Here is a 27,544-nt window from a genome sequence, read left to right on the forward strand (position 1 = left end):
AGAAAAGGGTACCCTCTTGCACTGTTGGTGGGAATGTAAATTGATACAGCCACTATGGAAGACAGCATGGAGATTTCTTTAAAAACTAGGAATAAAACTACCATATGACCCAACAATCCTACTACTGGGCATATACCATGAGAAAACCATAACTGAAAAAAACATATGCACCCCAATGTTCATTGCAGCACTATTTACAATAGCCAGGACATGGAAGCAACCTAGATGTCCATCAACAGATGAATGGATAAAGAAGCTGTGGTACATATACAATGGAATATTACACAGCCATAAATAGGAACACATTTGAGTTAGTGCTTATGAGGTGAATGAACCTAGAGCCTATTACACAGAGTGAAGTAAGTCAGAAAGAGAAAAACAAATATTTTATATTAATGCATATATTGGATTCTAAAAAGATAGTACTGATGAACCTATTTGCAGGGCAGCAATGGAGATGTAGACAGAGAACAGACTTATGGATGTGGGGGGCGGTAGGAAGGAGAGGGTAGGACGAATGGAGAGAGTAGAATGAAAACATATACACTAATACATGTAAACTAGATAGCCAGTAGGAATTTGCTATATGACTCAGGGAACTCAAACAGGGGCTCTGTGACAACCTAAAGGGGTGGGAGGTGGGAGGGAGGCTCAAGAGGGAGGAGACATATATATATACCTATGGCTGATCCATGTTGATGAACATCAGAAACCAACACAAAATTGTAATTACCCTTCAATCAAAAATAAATTAAATGAAAAATAAATTTAGAAACTTCCCTGAAGGCTCAGTGGTTAAGACTCCAAGCTTCCACTGTAGCAGGCATGGGTTCCATCCCGGATGGAGGAACTAAGATCTCACACGCTGCATTGTGCAGTGAAAAACTTTTTTAAAAAATTACATGCTCATTCCAAAAAAATAATAAATTATAAACAAGGAATAAAGGAAAATAAAAACCTGTAATCAAGAACCAGGAAAAAAAATCACTGAAAATTTTGGAGTAATCCACTGTGACTGTAAGTGTGCATGTGTGTGTTAACATCATTTACACACACAAGAACACAAATATGTGAATGCAATCACAACAACATGCTGCTTTCTCTTCAACTGACAATTGAAAGCAACTGTCCATGTCAAACACACTTCCCCATTATTGTTTTTCTGTTTATCTTTGGCTATGCAGCATGTGGTATCTTAATTCCCCTGACCAGAGACTGAACCCATGCCCCCTGCAGTCTTAACAGCTGAACCAACAGGAAAGTCTTAATATGTGGCCTTTTATAACTGGTTTCTATCAGCATAATGTTTCCAAGGTTTACCCATATTGTAGCATGTATGGATTCTTTCCTTTTTATGGCTGAATAATGTTCAGTTGTATGAACTTACCACATTTCATTTAAACATTCATCTGCTAATGGCACATTTTAGTTATTATAAATTAATGTCATTAAGATGACACCACCCTTATGGCAGAAAGTGAAGAGGAACTAAAAAGCCTCTTGATGAAAGTGAAAGAGGAGAGTGAAAATGTTGGCTTGAAGCTCAACATTCAGACAACGAAGATCATGGCATCTGGTCTCATCACTTCATGGGAAATAGATGGGGAAACAGTGGAAAGTGTCAGACTTTTATTTTTGGGGGCTCCAAAATCACTGTGGATGCTGATTGCAGCCAGGAAATTAAAAGACGCTTACTCCTTGGAAGGAAAGTTATGACCAACCTAGATAGTATATTAAAAAGCAGAGACATTACTTTGCCAACAAAGGTCCGTCTAGTCAAGGCAATGGTTTTTCCCGTGGTCATGTATGGATGTGAGAGTTGGACTGTGAAGAAAGCTGATCGCTGAAGAATTGATTCTTTTGAACTGTGGTGCTGGAGAAGACTCTTGAGAGTCCCTTGGACTGCAAGGAGATCCAACTAGTCCATTCTAAAGGAGATCGATCCTGGGTGTCCATTGGAAGGACTGATGCTAAAGCTGAAACTCCAATACTTTGGCCACCTCATGCGACTAGTTGACTCACTGGAAAAAACTCTGATGCTGGGAAGGATTGGGGGCGGGAGGAGAAGGGGACCACAGAGAATGAGATGGCTGGATGGCATCACCGACTCGATGGATATGAGTTTGAGTGAACTCCAGGAATTGGTGATGGACAGGGAGGCCTGGTGTGCTGTGATTCATGGGGTCACAAAGAGTCGGACACGACTGAGCGACTGAACTGACTGAACTGAACATTCATGTACAAATTTTTGTGTGGACATAAATTTTCATTTCTCCTGAGTAAATGAAATTCTACCTAGAAGTAGTTCTTGGGTCACATGGTAATTCTGTGTTTAACTTTTTTGGGAACCAAAAAATTGTCTTCCATGGAGGCTGTACCATATTACATGATGTAGAGCAATGTATGAGGGTTCCAGCTTATCCACACCCTCACCAAACTTATTTTTTTTGCTGATTACAGCCATCTTACTGGGTTTGAAGTTATCTCTAATTGTGAATTTAATTTGCATTTTCCTAATGACTAATGAAGCTGAGCATCTTTTCAAGTCCTTATTGGTCATTTGTATATCTTCAGAGAAACATCTACTTGTATCTTCTGCCAATTTGGGGGGGAGGTCTTCTGCCAGATTTTTAACTGGGTTATTTGCATTTTTTTTAATGCTGAGTTGTAAGAGTTCTTTATATATCCTACTAAAAAGTTTCTTATCAGATATATGATCAGCAATTTTTTTTTCTCCTATTCTGTGGGTTATATAAATACTTTTACTCTTTTAGTAGTGTCTTTTGATGCACAAACATTTTGAATTTTGATGAGATTCAATTTATCGATTTTTTTCCCTTTGGTTGTTTGTACTTTAGGTGTCATATCTAAGAAACTATTGCCTAAACCAAGATCATGAAGATTTACATATGTTTTCTTCTAAGATTTTATAGTTTTAGTTCTACTGTCCATTTCTGAGTTAATTTTTGTGTATGATATGAGGTAGGGATTAAACTTCATTCTTTTTCCAACTTCACTCTTTTTTTTTCAACTTCATTCTTTTTCACATGGGTATCCAGTTGTCCCAAAACCATTTGTTGAAAAGACTGTTACTTGTCCCCATCAAATTGTCTCAGTACCCTTGTCAAAATCAATGACCATAAAATTGAGGATTTACCTAAGGACTCTTTAATCCATTGATATGTATGGTAGGCTTAATATTGGCCCCCAAATATCCCCAGATCCTAATCCCCAGAAACTATGACTGTCTTGCCTTATTTCTGGCAAAACAGAGACTGCAGATGTGATTATTAATAAGAATCTTAAGATGGAGGAATATTCAGTGAGCTCAATGTAATTACAATAACTCTTATAAGAGAGAGACAGTAGGATCATAATCAGTAGGAGAAACAAGATGGACACAAGAGGTTGGAACAATATAAGGAAGCGATATAAGCCAGAAATTTAGGTGGCATCTGAAAGCTGAAAAAGTCAGGGAAAAGGGACTATTCTCTCTGAACTTCCAGAAATAACCAGTCCTGACAACACCTTGACTTTAGCTCACTGAGACTGAATTTCTGACCCCCTTCAGAAGCATAATAATTTATTTTAAGCCACCAAATTTGTAGCAACTTGTTACAGAAGAAATAGGAAACTAATCTGTCTATCAACATGCTACTACTACGTTTTTTAATTACTGTAGCTTTGTAGCAATTTTATTATTTATTATTATAAATATAATGATGTACAGCAGAATTCTAGAACTTATTTTTCATGCATAACTGAAACTTTATACCCATTGAACAATTCCCCACTGTTTTTGCTATTCTGGCAAGCTGTGTCATGTCAGAGTTCAATATACCATTATTTAATTATTACAACTCTTATTGTTGAATATTTGGCTTATTTTCAGTATCTCACTATTATAATAACTATAAAATATAATTTGGAGGTACATTTTTTGTTCATTTATAATCATCATTTGAATTTCTATATCAAAAGAATGAACTTGTGAGGCTTTTGATAAGACCTACATGACCTCCAAAACTCTGTATACCCCCCAACAGCAAATGCAAATACTTTTTCCCCACACCCTCATCAACTTTGTTATCAAATTTTAGACTTACAGATTAGACTATAAACCTAGATGTTAAAAATAAAGCTATAAAGTTAGTATAAAAATATAAGAGAATATCTTTTTGACCAAGAGGCAGGGAAACAATACTCAAACAAAACTTTTAAATCACAGATTATAAAAGCAAAAATTGATGCATTTAATAAATTCAAACTGAGGACACCTATTCAAAAAAGTATAAGAAAATCAGAGTTACCTGACATATGACAGAATGGGAAAAATTACAATTATATAACATTATATAATTATATAAACACTAAAATTATATATAATTTATATAATTATAAAAAATTATAAACAATGTCTAAAACTGATAATGGATTATCTTAATTTCTAGAATATTCAAGAAAAGTCTTCAAATTAACCCCAGAAGAAAAATTGGCAACCGTCATTAGCAGGCAATTTACAAAATGGGAAATTTAGAAGTCTGAAAAGTACACAGAGACATGTTCTAACTCATAATAATAAGGCAAACATCAATTAAAACAAGATGGCACTTTAGCCCTTTTCAATTGTCAAAAATTTTACAAGGCTAATCCCAAGAATTGGTATGAATGTGCAATATAGAAATCTACATGCAGTGCTGCTGGGGGTGTAGGTTGGTGCAGCCAATCTGGAGAACAATCTGGCAGTTCTTAGACAAACCAGAACAGGAATATCCTAAGACCCAGACATTATGCTCCTGAATACATATCCTAAGTAAATGACCACATTATTCCATACAGGTACTCAAAAGAAGGTGTCCACTGTGGCAATATTTGTGGAAAAAGGATGTTTTAAGCAATCTAGATGCCAAACTACTTCTGCTTTATTGACTATGCCAAAGACTTTGACTCTGTGGATCACAATAAACTGTGGAAAATTCCTCAAAAGATGGGAATACCAGACCACCTGACCTGCCTCCTGAGAAATCTGTATGCAGGTCAACAAGCAACAGTTAGAACTGGACATGGAACAACAGACTGGTTCCAAATAGGAGAAGGAGTATGTCAAGGTTGTATATTGTCACCCTGCTCATTTAACTTATATGCAGAGTACATCATGAGAAACATTGGACTGGATGAAGCACAAGCTGGAATCAAGACTGCCAGCAGAAATATCAATAACCTCAGTTATGCAGAAGATACCACACTTGTGGAAGAAAGTGAAGAAGAACTAAAGAGCCTCTTGATCAAAGTGAAAGAGAATGAAAAAGTTGGCTTAAAACTCAACATTCAGGAAACTAAGATCATGGCATCTGGTCCTATCAGTTCATGGCAAATAGATAGGAACAATGGAAACAGTGACTGACTTTATTTTGGGGGGTTCCAAAATCACTGCAGATGGCGACTGCAGCCATGAAATTAAAAGATGCTTTCTCCTAAATGAGTTCTCTTATTTTTTTATTTTTCTTTTTTCAAGATTGTTCTAGGTCTGTTCTAGGTCCCTTGCAATTCGTTATGAATTTTGGACTTAGCCTGTCAGTTTCTATGGGAGGTTAGTTGGGATTATGTTGGTGATTGGATTGAATCTAAAAGATCAGTTTGGGTAATGTCTGAATATTAAGCATTTTGATCTTTGAACATGGCATGTTTTTCCATTTATATGGGTCGTCTTTAATTTCTTTCAAAAATGTTTTGTAGTTTGTATTTTTTATACTTTTGTTAAATTTACTCCTTATTTGATGATGTCATAAATAAAATTGTTTTCATAATTTCAAAAAAGAAAAAAAAAAGATGCTTTCTCCTTGGAAGAAAAGTTATGACCAACCTAGACAGCATATTAAAAAGGAGAGACATTACTTTGCCAACAAAGGTCTGTCTAGTCAAGGCTATGGTTTTTCCAGTAGTCACGTATGAATGTGAGAGTTGGAATATAAAGAAAGCTGAGTGCCAAAGAATTGATGCTTTTGAACTGTGTTGTTGGAGAAGACTCTTAAGAGTCCCTTGGACTGCGAGGAGATCCAACCAGTCCATCCTAAAGGAAATCAGTCCTGAATATTCATTGGAATTACTGATGCTCAAGCTGAAACTCCAATACTTTGGCCACCTGATGCAAAGAACTGACTCATTTGAAAAGACCCCGATGCTGGGAAAGATTGAAGGCGACGACAGAGGATGAGATGGTTGGATGGCATCACTGACTCAATGGACATGAGTTTGAGTAAACTCCGGGAGTTGGTGATGGACAGGCAGGCCTGGTGTGCTACAGTCCATGGGGTCGCAAAGAGTCAGACATGACTGAGCAACTGAACTGAACTGAACTGAAATGCCAATCACTGGGGGAAAAGCTAGGAAAAAATATGGTGTATATACACCAGGCAGCAGTTAGAAGCATCAGACTAAATGTGTGGATAGCAATAAAAATGGGTCTTTTTTTTAAACTTTATTTTTTGGCTGTATCATGTGGCATGCAGGATCTTAGCTCCCCATCCAGGGATTTAACTCATGGCCCTTGCAATGGAAGCATGGAGTCTTAACCACTGGACCACCAGGGAAGTCCCAAAAATGGATCTTAAAATGATGGATTTGAATTCTAAACTTTTACTATACCCTCATTCATATAAATTAAAATGTATACAAAATGAACAGAACAGAGAGTTCAGCACTAAACTCACATGAACAGAACTAATTGTTTTCTGATGAAGGCAGCAAGCTAAAATGAGGGGGAAAGAATCGTCTTATCAATCAGTAGTGCTGGAGAAATCCATATTCATAAGGAAGAAAAAATTAACCTCAAATATTAACCTTACTTCATATACAAGATTTATTCAAGATATATCACAGACTAAAACATAAAAGATAAAACTATAAAGCTTTTATATTCTCAAATTAATGTTCTCAAGATGGTATCTGTTTATCCTCCCAGAGGTACCAATAGTTCAAAAAGAACTTCAGGAAGAAAGCAATGTTTAGCACAAATGAAAATACTAATGATAGAGTGTTAGTTTTCTATTGTCACATAACATATTGCTACAAACATATTGGCTTAAAACAATACCCATTAATTATGTCACAGTTTGGTAAACACAAGAGCAAGTAATCTCAAATAAGACCTTAGCTTAGGATCTCCTAAGGCCAAAGTTGAGGTGTCAGCCAACTAGGCTCCTATCTGGAGGTTCTGAGAAATAACCCATTTTCAGACTCATTAAGGGTGTTGACAAAACTGAATTCCATTTTGCTACAGATCTGAGAGAAGGAAATAGCAACCCACTCCAGTATTCTTGCCTGGAGAATTCCATGGACAGGGGAGCCTGGTGGGCTACAGTCCACAGGGTCACAAAGAGTCAGAGATGACTAAGCAACTAACACACTTAACATAGGTCTGAAATCCCTGATTTCTTGCTGGCTCTCAGCTTCAAGAGACCACTCTTTGGTCTTTCCACATGCCCCATCACCTCCCAGGCAACTTCAAAGCCACCAATGCTTCATCAAATCTGTCATGTACTTTGAACATCTATGACTTCTCCTTTTGCTATCAACTGAAGAAAGCGCTCTGTTTTGAAAGGATATGGCTGACTGGATCAGGCACATGGCAGATAGCCTCCATATCATAATATTAACTGACTTGGAATTTTATTTACCAAAATAATCTCACAAAGGATCTGAAAGTTGAATTTGAATCACAGCACAGAAAAATAGCCCATGACCTGGGTCATAGGTCAGAGTGACTGCCTGCTAAATAGGACCCAGTATCTACTAACATAATAGGCAAAATGTCCAGAATACTATTGAAAACTACTCATCATGCTAAGAACCAGGAAAATCACAATTTGAATGAGAAAAGAGGATGAAGTGACACTAATACTGAAATGAATCAATGTTGGAATTATCTGAAAAGAATATTAAAGCTGGCATCATAAATATGTTTCAACAATCTACTACAGATTATCTCAGAAAAAATTTTAAAATAGAAAATCTCGGCAAAAGTGGAAAAGCTTATTAAAAAAAAAAGGAAATGGAAAATATAAAGCTGAAAAGAATAACTTAAAAAAAAATCTCTCTGGAGAGGCTCAAAATCAGAGTGGAGATGACAGATCGACTCAGTAAACTTAAAAGAGAGCTTACCAGAAACTGAATTCATAGAATGTACTTAATAAGAGAGAAAATACAGACTAATAGAGACTGAGAGTCCTGTAGACCAATAAAATACATGCAACACTGGTGTCATTAGAATCCCATATGGAGAGGAAAAAGAAAGTGGAGCCAAAGATGTAATAGCTGAAAATTTCCAAATTTTGGAAGAAAGACAAATTTTAGATTCAAGAAGCTGAGTGAACCCCAAATACTATAAGGCCAAAATAATCCATACCAAAGCACATCATAACTAAACCTGGGAAAACTAAAGACAAAGAAAACAAAAACTTGATAGCTGCCAGAGAACTCTGATACAATACCTGTAGAGAGGACCAATCTGAATGACAGTAGATTTCTCATTTGAAAACATGGAAGCCAGAAGGAAATGGACATTTCTAGTACATTTTCAAATAGTAGAGGGAAAAAAACAGTCCAGCACAAATCCAGTATCCAATAAAACTATCCTTCAAGTATGAAGGGGAAATAGAAGCATTTTCAGACTTATCTTTAAAGAATGGCTAAGGGACATTCTTCAATGAGAAGCAAGTGATAAAAGAATTGGTTAGGAAGATCTAGCAACAGAAAGAGCAGAGATATGAATATATTTGGTAGACTACCCCTCTCCTCAAGTGCTATGCTGTGCTTAGTTGCTCAGTCATGTCCAACTCTTTGCGACCCCATGGACTGTAGCCTGCCAGGCTCTGCTGTCCACAGGGATTCTCCAGGCAAGAATACTGGAGTGGATTGCCATGCCCTCCTCCAGGGGATCTTCCCAACCCAGCAACTGAACCCAGGTCTCTCACACTGCAGGCAGATTCTTTACGGTCTGAGCCACCAAGGAAGCTCTCATGAGTTTTATAAATAATATTTGATAATTAAAACAAAATAGCATTATCTGGTTATCATGACAGTGATATTTAAAAGTAGAGAAGATTAATGGATGAAAGTAAGGCTTCATACTTAAATGTTAAAATACTGATGCCAGTAGACTCTGATAAGTCACATGTGTATATTGCAGAACTCAAAGCAAAAGCTACACTAAGATACACTTTTTAAAAACCTCTATAAATAAATCAAGATGGAATTATAAAATTTTTTTCAAGTAACCCACAGAAAGGCATGTAAAGAGAATAGAGGAAAGAGAAAAAGAAGGGGGAAAAAAACAATCAGTAAAATGGCAGACTTAAGTACTAACATATTAATAATTATCTTCAATATAAATGGTCTAAATACACACCTATCAGAATGTCTAAAATAAAAAATGATAATACAAAATGCTTGCAAGTATGTAGAGAAACTGGATCACTCATCCATTGCTGGATGGAATATAAAGTGGTACTGCAATGTTGGAATACAACTTGGCAGTTTATTTAAAAACCAAACATTCAACTCTCACATGACCCAGAAACTGCATTCCTACACATTTATCCCAGAGCAATTTAAAAATTATGTCCACATAGAAACCTGTCCATGAATGTTGAAAACACATTATTGCAATAGCAAAACACTGGAAACAATCAAAATGTCCCTAGTAAGTGAATAGTCAAGCAAATTGGCATATCCATACTCCTCAGCATTAAAAAAGTACTAAAACATGCAGCAATCTAGATAGATTTCAAAGACATTGTGCTGGATGAAAAGAGCCAATCTCAGAAGGTCACATACCCTATGATTACATTTATACAACATTCTCACTATAGAGACTGAAAACTGATCAGTTGTGCCAGGGGTTAGGAATAATTGGAAGGAGGGGGAGGGGTGTGATCATAAAATAGGTAGCACAAAGGAGTTGTTTGTGATGACAGAATTTTTCTTCTATACCTGTGATAAAATCACTTAGAATTATATACATAAAATAAACCACTCAATGTCCACTACCTGGTTTTGATATTATCCTACTATATTTATATAAGATATAAACATAGGGAAAGGTATATGGGAACTCTCTGTATTGATTTTGCAATTTCCTATAACTGTTTTTATTTTAAAACAAAATTTTTAAAAAATAAGGTACAAGAATTTTCCTAATTTTAATGCCACAGATTCAAGAACCTCAATGAACCCCAAGAATACCTTGGCTCACTGTAGTCAAATTGCTAAAAATAAATGAGAAGAATATTCACTGCCTTATCATCAGAAACAATGCATGCCAGAAGGCAATAGGACAACTTCTTTAATGTGCTGAAAAAAAAAATTTCAACCTAGAATTGTATATGCAGCCAAATTTGAAACATGAAAGTAAAATGGAGACATTTCCAAATAAAGTTGAGGAAACTCGTCATAAAATAGCCTATACTATCAAAATTATTAATGAAAAGTTTTCATAATGATGAAAAATTGTAACAGATTGAAATTTGGGTCTACCCAAAGAAATGAAGAATATCATAATGGTAAACATGTGACTAAATATATTTTTCCTCATTTTAAAATTTCTTTGAAAGACTGTTGACTTCTTAAAGCAGAATAAGATAATATAGGGTTTATAACATTTGGAAATAAAATGTATCACAACAGCAGCACAAAGAATGGCAGGTGAATGTTGCTATACTATTATGAGTTTTTTATATTACATGTGAAGTGGTATATCAATATGAACTATTATATAATAATATTTATACATTTATTTTCTTTTTTTATTAAAAATTAATTTAATAAATGGTACAAAGCACAATGCCAAAAACATTAACAGTTAAAATTTCACCAAATGAAAAAATACTGTAGAATACACAGTTGTAAAAAGCTACATTAAGTTATTTTACAACTGCCTCAAGCTGCAAAAAGAAAAAAAACCCAATGCCATACCTAAGTTATCCCTCTCTCAAAATAATGCCATTTATGTTATAAACCAAGAGCACCCCATCAAAAGACGGGAACTGCTTTTGTTAATTCATATATATATATATGACTGTATCACTTTGCTATACACCTGAAACAAACACAACACTGTAAATAAAATATAGTACAATATAAAATAAAAATAAGTAACAGACTTTTGGGGCTTTACACCGAGTTAGAGTTCCTATCCGGAGAAGGCAATGGCAAGCCACTCCAGTACTCTTGCCTAGAAAATCCCGTGGATGGAGGAGCCTGGTAGGCTGCAGTCCGTGGGGTCGCTAAGGATCGGACACGACTGAGTGACTTCACTTTCCCTTTTCACTTTCACACATTGGAGAAGGAAATGGCAACCCACTCCAGTGTTCTTGCCTGGAGAATCCCAGGGACAGGGGAGCCTGGTGGGCTTCTGTCTATGGGGTCACACAGAGTCGGACACGACTGAAGTGACTTTAGCAGCAGCAGCAGAGTTCCTATCAGAGGGATAACAGCACCACAGCCGTACTGAAACCTCATGAAGGAGGCACACGAATGACTGGATTACAAGAGTTACAGGAATGAGAGCTGCTCACTTCCCAGAAAGTACAGCTCACAGAAAACCAACAAAGGCACGAGATACAGACTATTTACTTATGAATGTGTAAAACTCAAAAAAGTCCACATTATTCCTACAACATGTTGAAAGTGCTTCAGAATTCACACAATACTAATTTTCTTTTGGTTCTGGTTAAATTATATATACCAGTTTATAACAAATGGTAAAATCTGTAACTCTGTTCAAAGTTTTAAAAGATTACTTAAGAATAGTTTCTTGATTTTCTATGCCACCTTTATAGTTCTGGTTTCTCATTTCTTAATTAGTAAATTCAGCGTGAATTAGTACAACAGCAAAGACACAGATGTGTGGAGCAGTCTTTTGGACTCTGTGGGAGAGGGAGAGGGTGCGATAATTTGGGAGAATGGATTGAAACATGTATATTATCATATGTGAAACGAATCTGACGTGGTTGGGGGCTCCCCACCTTAACACTCTGTGGATTTAAGAGGCCGTTCCTTCCGGAAGTGTATAAATTAGCCTGGGAATATTTATACATTTATTTTCTATACATAAGTATACATGCATACATATATACACTCAAGCATATATACATATGTTCTGAGACAGGGCCCATCTGCTTCACCATATGCGTACACAGCACAATGAAGTTTATAAACTCCTCATTATGAGGAGGAAGATAAAAGATCCACCAGGTAACTCAACAGATATAAGCAGTGGAAACATTTTAATGTGGGTGACAAAATGACTTCATTCTTTCAAACTCTTTACCTTTCAACTATATGACATTAATGTTCCCTGACAAGGACAAGATGGATCCTAAGATGAGTTCTGCAGCCACAGCAACAGCAGCCATTGTACCTTCCCCTATTCTAACAATGGGTCATTTCGAGCTTCAGTCTCAGGTCAGCCACAGTGACAGAAGCCCATGGAATCAGAGGTGAAGTTTAACGATGGCCACTGCCTCCTCTTTTCATTTAATCCAAGAGGCCATTGGAAACAGCCCACTGAGGGAGATAGACACTGTTTCCCAGAAGTAAATACAGATCAGCTTGTACTTTGGAACAATTGGTCAACCTTGCTACTTGCACAATCTACTAACAAAGTTTATGTGGTGCCTGAACATGATCATGGCAGAATCACCGGGCCTCGTCACCATCTGCCTTTTAGGATATCTACTCAATGCTGAATGTACAGGTTTGTTTCCTTTATAAAGTTACATTGAATGTGCTTGTATTTTAAATACAGAAACGTCTGGAACTGTCTTCTTCATTAAATAATGATTACAGGATTTGACCACAAAATTTATGATTCAGTAGTTAGCTTATGGGTTAGTAAGCACTGGTTCTCTGGTAGCTATGCCTTCCTCATTTTAAAAATTAAATAGATTTACAATATTTATAGTATGTTTTTTAAATGGACACTGTTGGGCTTATGATTTGACAATGTAATTCCTTAGACAACAGTCGTCTCCTTGGTTTAAAAAAAAATTGAAAGGGGGAAAATGCTTTAACAAGGAAACAGCAGAATGTTGAGAAAAATTTTCACTTTGTGGGTTCTTTACTCATTACTTTGAAATCAAAATGGGAAACAGAGCAAAAACAATGGTTTTACTTAAACAAAAAGTTTGATTTAAAGACATAAAATGTGATTCAAAATTTCAGAACTATTTAATGAGTCAGACCTCTAATTTTTAAAGTCTATAAAATCGTACACCTTCAATTGATAGTCTTAGAATACAAACAAATTTTTTAGTAATAAGTTGTTATTTTTCACTAAAGTTTTCCATGGGTTAGAAAGAAATTATTTTGTCTGATTCCAAACATCTCGGAGTTGGCACAGGGGGAAATCCAGTGCTCACTTGAGCTCTTAGGACAGCAAAGCAAATCCAAGAATTGACATCAAGAGTACAAACTTAGTCAATGCAATTTACATCACTTGTTTTTTTTTTTTCCACAACTTCAGTGACTTAATGCATTCCCCAAAGGCAGGCACACAGAGAAGAAACTATCCCATTTAGACAAACAGCATGTTCTCACAGGAAGCATTTATCACACTTACTTGTCAACCTATTATAATCAAATCTAGTAATTGACAGTGCCAAGATCAGGGGTGCCAACCCGAAGCATCCCCAGAAAGCAGACTGGCCCTGTGGTTCCCACTCCAGACATGATGTCACACTGAAATGCAGAAATAACAACACATGAATGCAGAGGTTAAATTAAACCAGCAAACTGGGCAGCATCAAGCAATAAAGAAATTTAGCTGGAACATTCACAAAGTAGAACATAAAGCTGTCTTATACACATCTCATCAGTGTGAGATCTAGGAGGACAAAGGATCCAAACTCTTCCTTCGAGATAAGTGGTGAGATGTTGGAGGTTTTAAGAAGGCTGCTGCCCCTTTGAAGACCTCAGATGTAGGAAAAAAGGACAGATTCAGAGACAAAAGATTTTAGAAACTTGGTAAATAATTAAAAGAAGAGATAAGTTTGAAGAAGGGTTAAATATATGACCCTCTGACAATGGTGAGGGGAAAGGGAGTGGAGTCCTCATAGTCAGAGATATTAGGTCCCTGAGCAGAGCACCAGGGGGCTTTCCCTAAGGATTGGCAGTGTCGGTACAGTGCTCTCCTCTGCTGTTAAACTGTCACTGGCTTCTAAAAGTAGGTTCTATGAATGATTTTCACAGAGATGTTGCATTTTCATGGCTGCTGCCCTTAGGTATTACTGCATCAATTTAGAATTTTGCAATCAAATATATTCCATGCAACCAATTCAGTTTTGTAAAGTGTATGGACCCAAGCTGTCCATCTTTCAGAATGAATGAATGAAATAAAATAAAAGACAGCTTCAGTCCACAACACAGTGGTTACTACAGTGCCAGGTACCACCACAAGGTACGAGGGGCTTGGGGATAAGTCAGATTCCCTCTCTGATCTAAAGTTCCATGAGGCCAGGTGAGAGATTTCAATACAACGTGATAAGATGCATCCGTCCGTTCCGTTCTGTTCAGTCGCTCAGTCGTGTCCGACTCTTTGCGACCCCGTGGACTGTAGCCTACCAGGCTTCTCCGTCCATGGGATTCTCCAGGCAAGAATACTGGAGTGGGTTACCATTTCCTTCTCCAGGGGATCTTCCCGACCCAGGGATCGAACCCGGGTCTCCCACATTGGAGGCAGACGCTTTAACCTCTGAGCCACCAGGGAAGCCAGGCACTAAAGGGGCATAGAGAAAGGAACATATTAATGGGGGGACACTGACAGAGGGACAATATTTTGAGGTGGGTCTTAAAAAATGAGTGGGTTCATTCTACTAAAATGCCTGATCGAGGGCATTCTACACAGAGAGGAGCACTCATGTGCAGAGATCCAGATTCACAACAAATGTGAGGTCTTTTAGGAACTCAGTATTCTTTCAATATTGAATACGACAGGTGAGGCAGGGTCAGGGTATCAGATAAGAAAGGCCCTAAACTAAGGAGTTTGGACAAAAGAATGCAATGTGGAGTCATCAGAAGTATAAACATGAATACCACTGACTGCTGACTTAGGCTGCTTGGCCTGGCAACATTCTCATGAACTGTGGGAGGAACAGACGGCCAGACACAGGGAGACCAGTCTTGAGGCCACTGAAATCATCCAGGGAAGGCATGAGAAGAGGGAAAGGAATTCAAGTGGCACTATGGAAGTATTGACTAGAAATGACATGGCTTAACCATCTGGGTATGGAAGGGGAAAGGGTTTAGAGGAAGTGGAAAGAACACGTCCTTGAGCATCTAGAATATGGCCCAGTGCCTAAGAGCATGGACTGTGGGCAGTCTGGCTGTCCACAACTAAATTCTGACAGTGACACTTTAATGCGTTACCTGGGGCAAGTTACATAACCTCTCTGAACCACTGTTTTTCTGATTTATAAAACTGAGATGAGAGCACCTATCTCATGGAACTGCCGTGAGGAGGGAATGAAATAATGGATGCTAACACTGAGCACACTGTCTATCCAGCATGACAGAAATATTAAGGAAACATCAGGTCTTACCAACCACATGGTGATGTACAGTTACAGAGTTGGAAAGATGATCTGGAATTCCAAAGATGTATCTGACTTGAGGCGGATATTTGGAACTCACTGTCATATATATGGCACTTACAACCACGTGTGTGTGTAAGGATCCAGGGAGTGAGCATGGATCTTGTGGCACCTAGTACAGTGCCTGGCAGGAGTGAGTGCACAGAAAAGTGTGTTGAGTCAAGAAAGGACTCAGATGGGGCCTGAGACGGTAAAGAATCTGCCTGTAATGCAGGAGACCGAGGTTTGATCCCTGAGTCAGGATGATCCCCTGGAGAAGGGAATGGCAACCCGCTCCAGTATTCTTGCCTGGAGAATCCCATGGACAGAGGAGTCTGACAGGCTACACAGTCCATAGGGTCGCAAAGAGGCAGACACAACTAAGTGACTAACACAACTGAGTGACTAACACTTTAGGGCTGGACTAGGGTGAGGCACGAAGGGCATAAACATACTTGCATACCCTGAGAAAGCATGCCTCCTTAGATTCTGTGTCCTAGGGGTCTTGTTTACCTCACCCAGTCCTGGCCCTGACAAAGATGTATGGATTGAAGAGGAACAAGGCTGAAACTGGGGGCTGGAGCCTGGGAGAACACCAAACCTCATGGGGCAGGCAGAAGGGGAATGAATGGATGCAAGTGGTGGGTGAATAACAAGAGTCAGTGCACAACGAAGTAAACTATAAACAAGGTGAAAAGATAGTCTTCAGAATGGGAGAAAATAATAGCAAACGAAAACAACTGACAAAGAATTAATCTCCAAAATATACAAGCAGCTTATGCAGCTCAATACCAGAAAACCCAATCAAACTCAATACCAGAACAACCCAATCAAACAGTGGGCAAAAGACCTAAACAGACATTTCTCCAAAGAAGATATACAGATGGCTAATAAACAAGAAAAGATGCTCAACATCATTCATTATAAGAGAAACCACAAATCAAAACCACAATGAGGTATCATCTCACACTGGTCATAATGGCCACCATCAAAAAGTCTACAAAGAATAAATACTGGAGAGCATTTGGAGAAAAGGGAACCCTCTTACACCGTTGGTGGGAATGCAAACTGGTACAGCCATTATGGAGAAGACTGTAGAGATTCCATAAAAAACTGGGAATAGAACTGCTATCTGACTCAGCAGTCCTACTGCTGGGCACACATCCCAAGGAAACCAGAATTGAAAGAGGCACATGTACCACAATGTTCATTACAACACTATTTACAATAGTTAGAACATGGACCCAACCTAGATATCCATCAGCAGATGAATCGATTAGGAAGTTGTGGTTCATATACACAACGGTATATTACTCAGTTATAAAATGGAATGCATTTGAGTGAGTTCTAATGAGGTAAATGAACCTGTAGCCTATTATATAAAGCGAAGAAAGTCAGAAAGAGAAAGACAAATACTGTATATTAATGCATATATATGGGATTTAGAAAGACTGTAATGATGATCCTACATACAGGGCAGCAAAGGAGACACAGATGTAAAGAACAGACTTTTGGACTATGTGGGAAAAGGCAAGGGTGGAATATGAGAGAATAGCATTGAAACATGTACATTACCATATGTAAAACAGATGACCAGTGCAAGTTGGATACATGAAGCAGAGCAGTCAAAGCTGGTGCTCTGGGACAACCCAGAGGGATGGGGTGGGGAGGGAGGAGGGGGGGTCCCCCATCCTGAGATGGGGGGACACATGTGCACTCGTGGTTGATTCATGTCGATGTATGGCAAAAACCACCAGAGTATTGTAAAATAATTAGCCTCTCATTAAAATTAATTAATTAAAAAAAGCAAGAGTCAGTGAAAAGGGGAGAACCAGGAGAGAGTGATTTCATGGAAAGAGCACCCTGAGAAGGGAGAGATCAACAATTATGAGTGTTTTAGAGCAGGCAGCAAATACAGAAGTTCAAAATAATCCTTTAGGAAGTCACTGCTGATCCTGACAGGAGTCATTTAATTATACAGATGGGGTAAAGAAGAGAAAGAGCCACAGAAAAGTGCATTAAGTAAAAAGGAAATTGAGAAAAGGAGGAAGGCAGACCAGACACAGGAATAGAAAGGAGGAGAGATAACCACCACACACCAGCCTGCCCAGGATCTCACTGATCCTGTCAGCATTGCTGGGAGGCAGACAGTCTGATGATGCTACTGTTTACACTTGACAAAGTTAAGCTGCAAAATTGTGTGACTTGCCTGAGGTCTCATAGCCAATAACTGGTAAGACATGTGATTCAAATCCAGGTGTGTCTGCTCTGCCTCCAAACCCCTATTTTTCCACTAGATCGCACTGTAAATGGATACAGACACAGATGCTACTGTAAGAGTGCCCAGGGCCAAGCACAGGAACTAGCGAGCAGAGAGGAGGGCATGGTGGAGGCTGGGAGGCATCAATATGCCATGGCACTCATTGGCAGCTTGTGGCTTTCTCCCAGGGCACCTGGCTGTCTGACATAGCAGTTGGGATTGTGGGGCATTAAGTACTGAAGAAGGGGTGAAGGGAATAGAGAAAGCTGACAAAGGAAGAGTTGAAGAGAAAAAGTCTAAGCTAAATTCCAGGGGAAAGTAAAACCCAAGGGGACTGGAGGAGTGAGAGAAAAGGGAGAGACTGTCAAGGGATTAGCAGGGTCCAAAAAGCGAACAGCTGCAATGGAAATAAAGGACTTTAGTTGTTTCTTCTCCTTTCCTTTTTTCCCTCTTTGGCACTAACAAGAAGACAGTCCCAAAATGCCCTGGAAAGTTCATGTTATAAACATCTCATCCTGTTGAGATGCTATCAGATGTTCTCTTAAGGGAAGGAATAACTCTAGGCAGCTTCTTGAGTTCCTGTCATTAATTATAAATATAGATACTATATCCATATCTCTCTGTCTAGAAAAAGACACATGCACAGAGACAGAGTGAAACAGAAAGAAGAGGCTGAGATGGGGGGGGGAGGGGGGGAGAATTAGGTTAGAGACCTTAATCCTCCAGTGTTCAGGAGTGTTCCTACAGGCTAGGCAGTCAAAGATAAAATAAATCACATGCTGAATCCCAGAGAATGACATATGTCACTGGAATTCCTAGAACACATGCCAACTTAAGGGGCTGTGAGTCTGAAGTTTTAAAGAATAAAAAACATGAACGCAGGAGTTTCTCTTTAATATCTAGTGAGACACCAGGGTTGCCTTTAGGCCTCTGCTCTTCCAAGAGAAACGTGCTGCCAAGTCATCTGGGCAACTGCGTCCTGTAAACACAGGCCAGCCAGGGTGATGGATCACCTTGCAAGGATCTGCAATTAGCTATTTTCTAACGATGACAAAGTGTGAAGTTAACTGCTTACTTGAGAACTTTCTTTTTCATCCAGAGTAAATTCAAATACGATTGAAAATCTGACCTTTTATTACTGGAGCTCTCTTGACTAAAAGTAAAACGGAATTTTAATTCCTAAATCTCCATATGTATACAGTACCATGAGAACATCATAGATTTTGGCTCCATGCCCCAAAGATAAATTGGTTTTGGGATTACTTGGATTAAAAAACAAAGCCTTTCTTAAGAGATGTATTTAATTTTCATGATATTTTCTTTTCCCTAAAGCTAAAGAGTTCTTTTAAATTGCAGTTTTTCTTGACCATGAAAATGCCACCAAAATTCTCCATCGGCCAAAGAGGTACAATTCAGGTAAACTGGAAGAGTTTGTTCGAGGGAACCTTGAGAGGGAATGTAGAGAAGAAAAATGCAGTTTTGAAGAAGCACGAGAAGTTTTTGAAAACACTGAGAAAACTGTGAGTATTTCCACATAACATCCTTCAGATGCAGAACAAAGAATAGAAAAATTTTTTTTTAAAATAGGGAAAAAATCATATTTCCCTTTGGAATTTTATATATATATATATATAATAAATACTATAACAGAGAAGGAATCAAAAACACTGTAAATAGTACCATTAACTTGTCCGCTTTTTCTTTATAGACTGAATTTTGGAAGCAATATGTTGGTAAGCAATTCATTTTATCCTCTCCCGGGTATATGAAACATTCGAGATTTACATACTGCTTTCAAAAGGGCTCAGAAAAATAAGTTAAATTGCTTTTACCCAACATTGAATGGTAACTATCCAAGATAATGGCAATATCTGCTGGCAGAAAACCTTACTTCTCCCTAGGGCTTCAAAAGGAACATGGTTCCACCTCAGGAATCCAGAAGGAAGAAACCAAAGAGAATTGTATCTGGGACTGAATGAGAGTTTACAATCCTCAGTAGAGAATCAGAAAATGCTGATTGTCTTAAATGTTTACTGCTCAAAAGCCTTCTTCCTTCTGGTGGCCTACAAGGCCCTCCTGATTGCCCCGCTCTGTGACCTCCACTCCTCCTGCTCTCCCCCTCACACTCGGGGCACCAGCCATCCTGGCCCTGCAGCTATTCCTTGCATGTGCTACAACTGCTCCTACTTTAGAGTCTTAGCTCTGACTGTTCCTTGCATGTTGAAGATTCTTTGGGCAGGTTCCTGTATGCTCACTCCCACCTCCTTACCCAAATGTCACTCTCTCAATGACGCCTGCCTTGATCATCTCTTAATATGTCAACCTGCCTCCCCCCACAACCCCATCACTTTAGACACTGTATCCTGCTCTACTATTTTTCATAGCACTTTTCACCATCTGAAGTATCATATAATAGTCTTACTTTAACAATTAATTTTTCCCACCTTGCTAGAATGCAAGCTTCATGTTGGCAGGTGTATTCAACTGTTTTGTTTATTGATGTAGTCCTAGTATCTCAAACAGTATCTGGTACAGAAGCACTGAGAAAATACTTGTTGAATGAATCGAAAAAGGAGGAAAAGTCACAACTTTAATGACAACTAAGTTTTAACACTAATTTAAAATCTAGCAGCAGGATTTTGAGGCAGTGTTAAGTTTCTCAGCTTGACTTACCTAAGACCATGTGCATGAACAGAAACTACTCTGGACAGCCAATTCACTGAATTCTTTCAGTTCTATTTTCCCAGATTCCATTCTGTGAACACTAATGGACTTATTCATATTCTTGTGACTAATTATTTCTCCACTTTGTTTTTAAATCATGAGGAAAGAAGAGGTCCACTCTGTTATATTTGCTTTATCTGCCTTTGTCCTTAATAATGAATGCTACCGTGCCAACTTTCTACTGAGGTATTCCACTACAGTTAGTCCAAACAAGTCTTTTCATTCTCTATTTCTAATCTATTTAAAACTCTGAATCTTCTCTTTTTTAAAAGCAAATCAATTTCTACTTTTCCTCCCCATATATTCCCGGCTGCATTTAAAAAACTCTCTTGTCCCCTTTATTACCCATCCCCTCCTCAGTTGGCCTCTCATTACTGAATATGGGTTAATCAGTACCTCTTTAACACCATATTTTGAAGCTGGGCCCCTGCCTTCTAGGCCACAGGCTGTGTTGTTTACTATAACTCGGGTAAAGAAACCTAGAGAACATCAAGGGCATGATTTTGCTGTTGACCTGAAAGAAAAAGACTACAGCAAAGATGGGTTTATTCAGGATCGGCAGAGAATCATAATTCAGAGTCTTCAACCACTGGGAGCCATGTGCAAATTCCTGCAGGACAGAGGGCAGAGAACTGTTTTGAAGAGGGGAAAAGGAAGTGAGGAGGTCATGCACGTTTAGTCACTTTAGTTGTAACTCCATGAACTGTAGCCCGCAGGCTCCTCTGTCCATGGGATTCTTCAGGCAAGAATACTGGAGTGGGTTGCTATGCCCTCCTCTAGAGGATCTTCCTGACCCAGGGATCGAACCCACGTCTCCTGCATGTCCTGCACTGGCAAGTGGGTTCTTTACCACTAGTGCCACCTGGTACAGTAAATAAAGAGTCCCTGGCTTGTCATCGGCTGACTCCTTGCCAAGAAAGAGGTGGAATCTGTCTTCTTCCTGTTGGGCTCTGCTATCATTGGGCATGAGAGCTCTCCCTTCTGGTCTCTCAATTCTATTTAACTGAGGTTTCTGTTTATTAATTTTTTACATTGTCAGTACTGCTTTGTCTACTAAAGACAAGACAAAAACAAGAAGAAAGAAAAAGAAAACCCAATTCCATGCTTCTTTTCACTTTGCAGTTGAGATTACCAAGCACCCCAAATAGCCTCTGCTGTTTTCCCCTCTGTGGGCCTTCTCACACAATGGAGACGCAGGCCCCTCATTCCTCCCCTACCCTCTGCCATCATTTCACCATGGGAAGAATTTGGCTGAAGAAGAAAAACTGCCCAACCACATTAACCAGCGTCTGCCCAGCACTTTACAGTTTACAGACCGGCTGTCACTTTTAATCCTCACACCATCCCTGTGAGCAAAGCATTAGGAGCTTCATTTTACAGAAGAAACTGAGGTTTAGGGAGGTTAAACGACTTGCCAAAGGTCACGCAGCTGGGGAGTCATGGAGCCCAGAAAAGCAGCCAAATTCTCTACTGCCCAACCCCCACTTTCTCTATGACCCCTCCCGCCCTTCAGATCTCAACATGGTTATTCATTAAACCACCACTGAGTAGCCTTAAACAGGAAGCTCTCACTTGGCAAGGTCTTCTCCCTTGCTGTCTTTGACCCCTATTGTCTGTGGCTTTGCCTCAGTCCAAAGTATACACAGACAAGCACCCAAAGGAGGACTAAATGCAGGATAAAATGACACTTATTTTAAAGATATGTCTCAGCAAATGAGTTGCTGTGTAGCTGGCTGCAAGCCCAGAGCTTTTCAGTGAAACATCCTAAATAATTCAGCTCTGTTCATCTGCAATATAAAGTGCAAATGTGGCTCATTTTTTTAGACCAGTCCTGAACATCAATAATAATAAACCAGAGATAATGTATATTGTTTTCACAGAATTGGAACAAACTGAAGTATCTGTGCAAAAGCACATTGGATCAAGGGGCAGAGGGGACAAGGTCTAATTTTTACAACAAGCAGATTTTCCAGAGAGGGACTCTTCCTGAGAAAAGGTTATTAGCCCTCAGACAGTGGGACCTGGATACACGCTCCTGAGAACAAGCATGATAGACACACTACTGCTGTCCTACAGCAGGCAGGGTTCCAGTCAGGAATCTTGGCTCTAACATACGACTGACCATTAGAAATTCCTCTTGAATTGCCCCCTTTCATTCACTGTTTTATTCTTGTGTCATATTTACCGCTTACTCTTTTGTTACTCACACATCAAGCCTTACTGATCTCGCTCCTGGCTTTCTTCAGGGCTCTTCCTCTGCTCAGAGGACGCACCAGCCTCCCTCCTAGTTCTCTTCACCCCTTTACCCTGAAGCTGCCTTAGAGTTGAGTTGAGGCAGAGCTCTGAGAAATCCAACTGAAGGGTTCCCTTCTCATCCTGACCCTTCCCCTCTTACCTATTCTTTGGTCCTGTTTTCTGATGACCAGTGTCTTCAAAGGCTCTCCAGAATGCTGAGAATGTAGAAACTTCAAGAAAGATAGGAAGGAAACATAGCCAATCTATATAAAAACATAGCACATTTTCAGAAGCTTCTCTTTTTTAATTCTTTGTATTGAAAGCTGTTTGTCTCTTTACCAAACCATTTGGGACCTAATCATAGACAGTAGAATATCCTTCAGGAGTCGAGCATCTTTTGGGCTGTTTGGAACCATCACTGGCTACTTAACAGTGAAATGATGAGAAGGGAGGAAGTAGATGCATGTGCACCATGCTGAGGCTGCCAGTTCCCTGAGTGGAGTTGTTGTTACCTAGCTCAATTTGCTCTACAAGACATGCAACAGAGCAAGCCGGGTATGACACGGAGATGATTGCTGAAGCAACATGGTTCGATTTAGAATTAACTCTATCATCATTCTATAAAGAAGGACTGAAAATTTCTCTCACCTTCTGCTGAGTATATCTCTACACTCAGACTTTCTTCTCCCTCATCTTCATCCCTTCAGTTGCAAAAACAATCCACATGCCTTCCTTAGGGTCATTTCTTAGAACAATGTTAGCCTAAAAACCTTTATTAGAATTTTTAGAAACAGGAAAACAGGAGCATCCCATAAGCAGCTGATCTCCGGGTCAGAAGTCCTGCTCTGACCCTAATATTAGGCTCCCCTCTCTATGAGTCTGTGCAGGAAGGACTGGACATTCTAACCAATGTATCTGCTAATTCATCTTCTTAATCTACCTCGAAGATGGAGATCAGTGTGAGTCCAATCCATGTTTAAATGGTGGCATGTGCAAGGATGACATTAATTCCTATGAATGTTGGTGTCAAGCTGGATTTGAAGGAAAGAACTGTGAATTAGGTAAGTAACTATCTTTGGATTACTGGTGGTTCCAAATTTCCCTTTGAAACCAGATGCAACTGGAAATGCAATATGTATGTACCATAATTTTCTCTTAAATTATGGTAAAGAACCCTTTACATGAGATCTACACTCAACAAATTTTGAAGTATATGATACCGTATTGCTAACTCTGTATAGCAGATGTCTAGACTTTATTCCTCTTGCATAACTGAAACCTGGAGAACAGCAACTCCGCACTTGCTCCTCCCCCAAGCTCCTGGCAAGCACCATTGTATTCTCTGTTTCTATGTGTTGGACTATTTTTAGACACATCATATAAGTGGAATCATGTGGTATTTGTCCTTCTGTGATTGCCTTAATTTACTATAATGTCCTCCAGGCTCATCCACGTTGTTGCATATGAGAGAATTTCCTTATTTTTGAAGGTTGAATAATATCCCATTGTATAACATATACTTTTAAAGCTTGTAAAGATGATCAGTTCATTTTATCTGTGGTCATAGTTTCCAGGATGAGTTCAAGAAACCATACGAAGAGCAACAGTAATATTTGGTAACTAGGGCAGAGAAGGAAACGGCAACTCACTCCAGTATTCTTGCCTGGAGAATCCCAGGGACGGGGGAGCCTGGTGGGCCGCTGTCTATGGGTTCACACAGAGTCAGACACGACTGAAGCGACTTAGCAGCAGCAGCAGCAGTAGGAAGTGGTAGGTTCCTAGGTGGCACTAGTGGTAAACAACATGCCTGCCAGTGTAGGAGATGTAAGAAACCCAGGTTTAGTCCTGTGGTTGAGAAGATCCCCTGGAGAAGGAAATGGCAATCCACTCCAGTATTCTTACCTGGAGAATCCCATGGGCAGAGGAGCCTGGTGGGCCACAGACCATAGGGTTGCAAAAAGTTGGACACAACTGAAGTGACCTAGTACGCATGCATGCACAGAACTGGTAATAGTGTTCCACTATCTTATTCATCCTCAATACAACCATTATTCTCCCCATTCTACACAGGTGAGGAAAGTGCAGCTCAAACATTTCAAAATGACAGAAGCAGTAAACGGTTCAGCCAGGACCTGAACTCCAGTTTATCTGACCAAAACCCATGCTTCTAACTGCTATTCACAAAAAGCAAAGAAAACTGACCTATAAAACCATTTGAACTCGACTAAAATATCAACAAAGAAGTTGAAGTCAACTAAGTATAGAATTGGGGTAGGGAAGGCCAAGTCTCCCTTATAATATGTTCTTCTTCACCCATAAGAACCACTTCACATGTGAAATTTGTTGACAAAATTCAGAACTCATTACTGAATTTGACTAAATTGATATATTGGAATTACATAGAAAATCTAGGGTCATTGTGCATCTTTTCTTTGGATAGCCTAGACTTCTTTTTTTCTGAGATTTTGGCAGTTGGAACAGTAAACCCCAAAGTCCTTTCCCTATTTGTTTATTACCTCTGGATGCAGGATTACTGGTACTGCGATTGTGAAAAGCATTCAGTGCTAATGACAGAATCTCTTTCTACTCTGAAACTCCAGAAGAACAGAGGTGCAGTCCTAGGGAAAGAATTCAACACCACAGACTACATGACTAAGGGAAAAGAGTAGAAAATTAGCAGGACTCTATTTAAGCATTATGGCAATCCACCTGACACAGATGAAAAGGGCATTAAAACAAAATGAAATGCAGCAGTTGCACTTGTCCTATAGAGAAGGGGGAAAGTCGTCTCTAATACTGTGCAGAAATCTTTTCAGTGCTAAAGGGAAAACCACTGATCATGTTCCTTTGAGATCCAAAAGATTAAAAGGAATAGAAGATAGGGAAAAGGTAGCAGGGTAAAAACATTTAAAAAGAAAGAACAAAAGGAGATGCATGTGGGTGAACTGGTACCCTGAGCTTGGACTCTCACTCCCTTAGGCTTCACAGTGTGGGGACACTCCAACGCCTGGGTTCCCTTTCCTATGGGCATGCTCATTGGTTCAACATCTCCGAAGTGCTACTAGCATCTGAAAGGTTACAATTTCAAATTCAGATGGATCAAGATAAATCTGATCTTGTTGCTTGGAAGCTTATGGAAACTGACTGAATATCACCTTAAATAATATAATTATTAGAGCTGATGGAATGAAAGAGTCAATTGGTCTCCATTAAGAATGAAGGGCATATCATAGCAAAGTATAACTGAAAATAGTGTTTAATGTTAAATACTCCTAAATGTGAGAGTTGGACCATAAAGAAGGCTGAGCATTAAAGAAATGATGCTTTCACACTGTGATGCTGGAGAAGATTCTTGAGAGTTCCTTAGACAGCAAGGAGATCAAATCAGCCAATCCTAAAGGAAATCAATCCTGAATATTCATTGAAAGGACTGATGTTGAAAAGTCAATACTTTGACCACCTGATGCAAAGGGCCAACTCATTGGTAAAGACCCTGATGCTGGGAAAGATTGAAGGCAGAAGGAAAAGGGGGCAACAGAGGATGAGATGGTTGGATGGCATCACCAACTCGATGAACATGTGAGCAAACTCCAGGAGATAGTGAAGGACAGGGAAGCCTGGCGTGCTACTGTCCATGAGGTCTCAAAAAGTCGGACATGACTTAGCAACTGAACAACAAAATGTCTTCAGTTTAAACATAAAGACACTTTAAAAGAGGCAGAGAGCCCAGAGGAATGTAGTTATAAAAGCACAAAACTGCTATGATAGGTTTTGCTATGTGCATGAGGCTACAGTCCACACAGCAAATGTGCTAAGTCTACAATGGGCACCTTTTCAGGCCCCTCAGGTTCGCCGCATTTTGGTTTGGTCACAGCTCTGTGGAGACACCACAGCCACCACCAACCCTAGCCTCTAGGGTATCTTGAGCCCAGTTGACCATGGTTTAGAAAAATCCTCCCAGCTGCTTAGTTGAGAAACAAAGTAGGCATTCTCTCAAAAAACTCTACCTCAGACACTGCTGCTAACTGCTAAGTCACTTCAGTCGTGTCCGACTCTGTGTGACCCCATAGACAGAAGCCCACCAGGCTCCCCCGTCCCTGGGATTCTCCAAGCAAGAACACTGGAGTGGGTTGCCATTTCCTTCTCCAATGTGTGAAAGTGAAAAGTGAAAGTGAAGTCGCTCAGTCGTGTCCGACCCATAGCGACCTCACGGACTGCAGCCTACCAGGCTCCTCCATCCATGGGATTTTCTAGGCAAGAGTACTGGAGTGGCTTGCCATTGCCTTCTCTGACCTCAGACACTAGAGGAAAGCAAAAGAATATACAAACTCCCATTTAAGCTGTTGCTTCAAACTGAACTAAGGACTGATCTCAAAAGCCACTAGAGAAAAAGCACAGTTCATGGAGTATCGGTGCCCCAAGTCCCGGGCCTCACCCAGTGTCTGAAAGGGAAGGAGATTTCCATTGTTAAGACCTTGTTCTTTTTCCTCTTCTCTTGTTCATCAGGTTCCTCTCCAGGGAAGAGAGGTGCAAACATTCAGGGAATGCTTTCTGGTTTGAACAATTAACTGGCTACTGTGTCCCTTTGGCTGGAATAAAGACCACTGAGTGTCCCCAGCTACACATCCCATCTGAGTCCTTTTCAGATAAATCAGAGTCTGGATGAGTTCGGCCATTCCTGTCTCTTCTAAAGAGTACA

At 39.4% G+C, this 27,544-nt stretch overlaps 1 protein-coding gene across 2 annotated transcripts in view; it reads left to right on the forward strand.

The window, feature by feature from the left end:
- The first annotated feature begins 12,666 nt into the window (after positions 1-12,666).
- F9 (coagulation factor IX) overlaps positions 12,667-27,544 on the forward strand; it is a 31,011-nt gene continuing 16,133 nt past the window's right edge. Inside the window, exons 1-4 of one of the 2 annotated variants that reach the window (XM_055393810.2) lie at positions 12,667-12,754; positions 19,243-19,406; positions 19,595-19,619; positions 23,793-23,906. In XM_055393810.2, coding sequence (XP_055249785.1) covers positions 12,667-12,754; positions 19,243-19,406; positions 19,595-19,619; positions 23,793-23,906 — 391 coding nt within the window. The remainder of the gene's footprint in view (positions 12,755-19,242; positions 19,407-19,594; positions 19,620-23,792; positions 23,907-27,544) is intronic. The other variant, XM_088833774.1, reaches the window with a different exon arrangement.

The sequence above is a fragment of the Moschus berezovskii genome, chromosome X (assembly GCF_049115385.1).
Source record: "Moschus berezovskii isolate FMDL1 chromosome X, NW_MosBer_1.0, whole genome shotgun sequence".
In the NCBI taxonomy this organism is placed as follows: Eukaryota; Metazoa; Chordata; class Mammalia; order Artiodactyla; family Moschidae; genus Moschus; species Moschus berezovskii.